This window comes from Fulmarus glacialis, unplaced genomic scaffold (assembly GCF_000690835.1).
Source record: "Fulmarus glacialis isolate BGI_N327 unplaced genomic scaffold, ASM69083v1 scaffold32755, whole genome shotgun sequence".
Taxonomy (NCBI): domain Eukaryota; kingdom Metazoa; phylum Chordata; class Aves; order Procellariiformes; family Procellariidae; genus Fulmarus; species Fulmarus glacialis.
In genome coordinates, this window is record NW_009211679.1 from 55,571 (window position 1) to 59,414 (window position 3,844).

At 44.6% G+C, this 3,844-nt stretch overlaps 1 protein-coding gene across 1 annotated transcript in view; it reads left to right on the forward strand.

The window, feature by feature from the left end:
- Positions 1 to 3,012, forward strand: part of LOC104076694 (paired box protein Pax-3) — a gene marked incomplete at both ends in the record, with an annotated part of 11,694 nt that extends 8,682 nt beyond the window's left edge. The window contains one exon of the mRNA XM_009577638.1: positions 2,847 to 3,012. Coding sequence (XP_009575933.1) covers positions 2,847 to 3,012 — 166 coding nt within the window. The remainder of the gene's footprint in view (positions 1 to 2,846) is intronic.
- Between the last annotated feature and the right edge of the window lie 832 nt (positions 3,013 to 3,844).

Here is a 3,844-nt window from a genome sequence, read left to right on the forward strand (position 1 = left end):
ACGAGCCTGGAGCCACGGCTGGGCCAGCAGCATGTGACATGGGTGCCAGTCAAGTAGCACCCATTTGTCATGTCCCAGTTGCATGCGACTGAGGTGGTAATATGCAGCCTTGTTTCTGCACAGCCCGGGCAGGTTCCTGCACCCCTGCAGAGTCCCACTGAATTTAATGGGGGTCCGGGCGGCAACAGAGCTCTGCGCAAGTGTGTGCATCACGGGGCTGCTGCGGACTTTTTGATACATGGGTGCCAGTCAAGTAGCACCCATTTGTCATGTCCCAGTTGCATGCGACTGAGGTGGTAATATGCAGCCTTGTTTCTGCACAGCCCGGGCAGGTTCCTGCACCCCTGCAGAGTCCCACTGAATTTAATGGGGGTCCGGGCGGCAACAGAGCTCTGCGCAAGTGTGTGCATCACGGGGCTGCTGCGGACTTTTTGATACCATTGAGTGTGTCTCTTTCAGTGATGTTTAATACATATCTGCAGTTCTGGAAAAATGCAAATACATAAAATGAGCCAAAATCTATCTGTAAATAGAAGCATAAAACTTGGCATTAATGCAAATCACTCACTACTGAATTAAAGTTTGGGATCTGACTCATTTTAATAAAGATCTAGGGCTTGAAGGCAAATTCTTATCTGTAGAGGAAACAAAATCTCGTTACCTCATTTTCCTCAGTGAAATCCACTCATGTAGTGTAGTTCAGTTAGTGATACCAAAGCATTTGAAGATCATCAGATAACCCTGCTGACCTGAAGAAGGGAGAGTGTGATGAGAAAGCCATAGTTAATGACCTGGGTAGGCTAATTACAACATGCATTTGCTGTTCCTCGCTCTCTCTCTGACCTCCATTATCCTTCCTAAGTGCTGTTTGGCTCTTTAGCAAAGCCTCTTCCTCCCTCTTCACCGTGTCTTGCCCCTTTTTCCTTCTCTTTGGTCATCTTCAAAAGATACTGCCAAGCAGGTGGAAGGAGTCTGTGAGGAGTAAATAAGAAATTTAGACTTAAATGTCAGAAGCAAAGGGTAAGGAGAGAAGTGAAAAAGGATATAGATGTCTATAGGATGAGAAAGTAAAAAATATTGCTGAATCTAGACCCATCCTCAACTGTTGCTCATCACAGGTCTCTCATCTCCACCCTGGTGCCTTGTCCCTGCCAGCTGCTTTCAGAAATGGTTTGTGTGGAGGCTAGAGGGAAGGTTAGTATCTACAGCAAAAAAACGAGAGGGATTCCTGAGGTAGAACAGAGGCTCCATCTATCCCTCTGTCCTAAATCTTAAACTGGAGTGGGAGTGTGTAAGTGAGGAATAGACGTTGTGGCCAAAGGAGGCGGCAGTTGTGTGAACTGAGCATCTCATTCTGAAAAGAGGATGAAGCCAGATGAAACTACATGGTGACAGATGGCCCACATCAGAAACCAGATGGTCCAGTGAGCCCCACCACTCCTGCTATGAAACAGCAAGCGGAGGAGAAGCCCACAGCGTAGTCCAAAATGTTGTTACACTCTTACGTAAGGGCCACTCATGGTTTGTAAATGATGTTACACCTAGAAATCCAGTTTGTGATGGCTGATTCATAAGCCAGCATGGGCTACTTGCAGGAAGGGTGACAGATCTGAGACCCAACTTACTTCTACAAATGCGTCTACATGTGACTCATCAGCTGACATGCCTCAGTGGCTTTCAGGCCAGACTGCCTTACAGGCAGTTAAGGTCTTATCTAATTGATAGTATCCACAGATGATCATTGCAGCTGCTTCAGGGTGTACAATTATGAGTAATTGTCTGCTTGTTTACAAACGTGTGTAGCCTCCCTTATCTCAAACAGCTTTTCTTTCCTGCGGTGATCCACCTCATTGGACCTGAGCGCTGTAATCTAGAAGTTGCTCTAAACCTGCAGCAGGGCAGTGTGGATGCACGCTGGTCCAGGCACCCCTGCTGTGGTTGGTTGCCCTGCCGATTTGTGGCATGTGTAATCCCTATAATATCGATATTAACCTATGTGTTTTGCAACTCTAATTATGTCTGCATTTGTGAAGTCTTGCCTCTTCCTTTCTTGGAAGCAACAAGAGCCATCGAAGACTTGGAAAACTTAAAACATGAACTGAGAATGATGTGAAGGAAAGCAGATTTGTAGCTAAAATGTCCCACTAATCCAAACCCCATCTGTTTGGTACCCTGTCCTGGGAACAGATTTGAAAGTGGTTCTGAAATGCTAATCTAGTACTGAAATTCTGATCTACTGTTAATGCCAAGTTTATTAAGAGATGTTTTGTACATATGTGAATACATGAAAACTTGCTGGGAGGGATTTGTGTGTTTTGTACATGGGGCTTGTATTTTTCAAATTAAAAGCTTAAAGTTCTGTTGATCGTTAGGGCAGCATAGTATCCCAACATATAAGTACAAGCACCTTCCAAAAGCGCGTTAAGCGATGCCACTAACTTGTCAGCAAATTAAATATAAAGACAATACAATCCAGACCAAATAGCTTCGGCTGGCACTTAGTTTAAATGGCGAGATGTTTTCCCTTTCTCATTAAATCTGCCACAATAAGGATAGTGGTTGATAGCTATTAAAAGCACTAAAGCTTGAAAACATTAGTCAGCTTGTTTCTCAGGAAAGGCTGTATTTGAGATGAAACTGGGGTTCGGGATTCCTGTGTCCTGTCTGTTGACCCACTGGAGTGTGTGCCGAGGGCTCCTTTCTCATCTAGGAGCTCTGAGCCCAGTGTGCATCTTCTGTATCTCTCTTCTCGGACACTGAATGCATTTGAAATACGATGCCATTATTTCTGATGCACCCCTATTAAATGTACAAAAATCAAATGTACCTAATTAAAACATTTGTAGGTCTGGTTTAGTAACCGTCGCGCTAGATGGAGGAAACAGGCAGGAGCCAATCAACTGATGGCTTTCAACCATCTGATCCCAGGAGGATTTCCACCCAGTGCCATGCCGACTTTGCCGACGTACCAGCTCTCTGAGCCCTCCTATCAACCCACCTCCATACCGCAAGGTACAGTAGCCAACAGGTACTTGGTTAAAGTAGTGTTATTGGGGGTTTCCTGTGTTGATCCATTGTGGAAACATTTTCTTCTCTACTGTAGAAAAAGGGGTGTTTGCTAATTTGGGGTCTGAGTCAGTGAGGACGTTGCAAGCCTGCTTATTTTAAGCATGTAAGAACTCAGGTTTGTTTTGCTGCAAGAAAGGTCTGGTTACATATGATGAGTGCTAGCTAGAGAAACAGTAGCCTGATGCCCAAGAGAGGTGCAGTGTTTGGTAAAGCGATGGGCACGCTTCCCTGCTCTTCTGCTGCGTTGGCCTCCTCCGCTGAGCTGCCCGGCACGGCGGGGAAGGATACAGCAGTTGCATTCTGTCTTCTTTGTTGCTTTTGATGATGGTGCACTGGTATCTTCTGAGAGTACTCAGAATATTTATCTGATGGTGGGAAAAACCAGCTATTCAGACCATCTTGTTTCACATCACATAGTAGCAAATCTCAATATGGTAAAAATTTATATTAACCTTATCTGAAATTCTGTGAACTTTGACAAATTTGGGGAGGGGGAAAACAGAGCTTCAAATCTAGGCTACGCTAGATTTTACTGTTAAAGAAAAACCTTACAGGTGAGTTTTTGTAAGACAAGTTACTGTGCTCTCCTTGCTCCCTTCTTGAGATTTGGATCCTAACTGTTGGTGGATGTTTTTGCCAGGCCACATTCTAATTAAGGGAATTTTGCAAAACCCAGGGCTTCTTCCATCAATTGTTAGGTTTACTACAAATCATGGCAGAATTTCTGTGCGGTGACCGTAAGGGGAAAGCCTGTTACCAGTCTTCTAAGCAAATA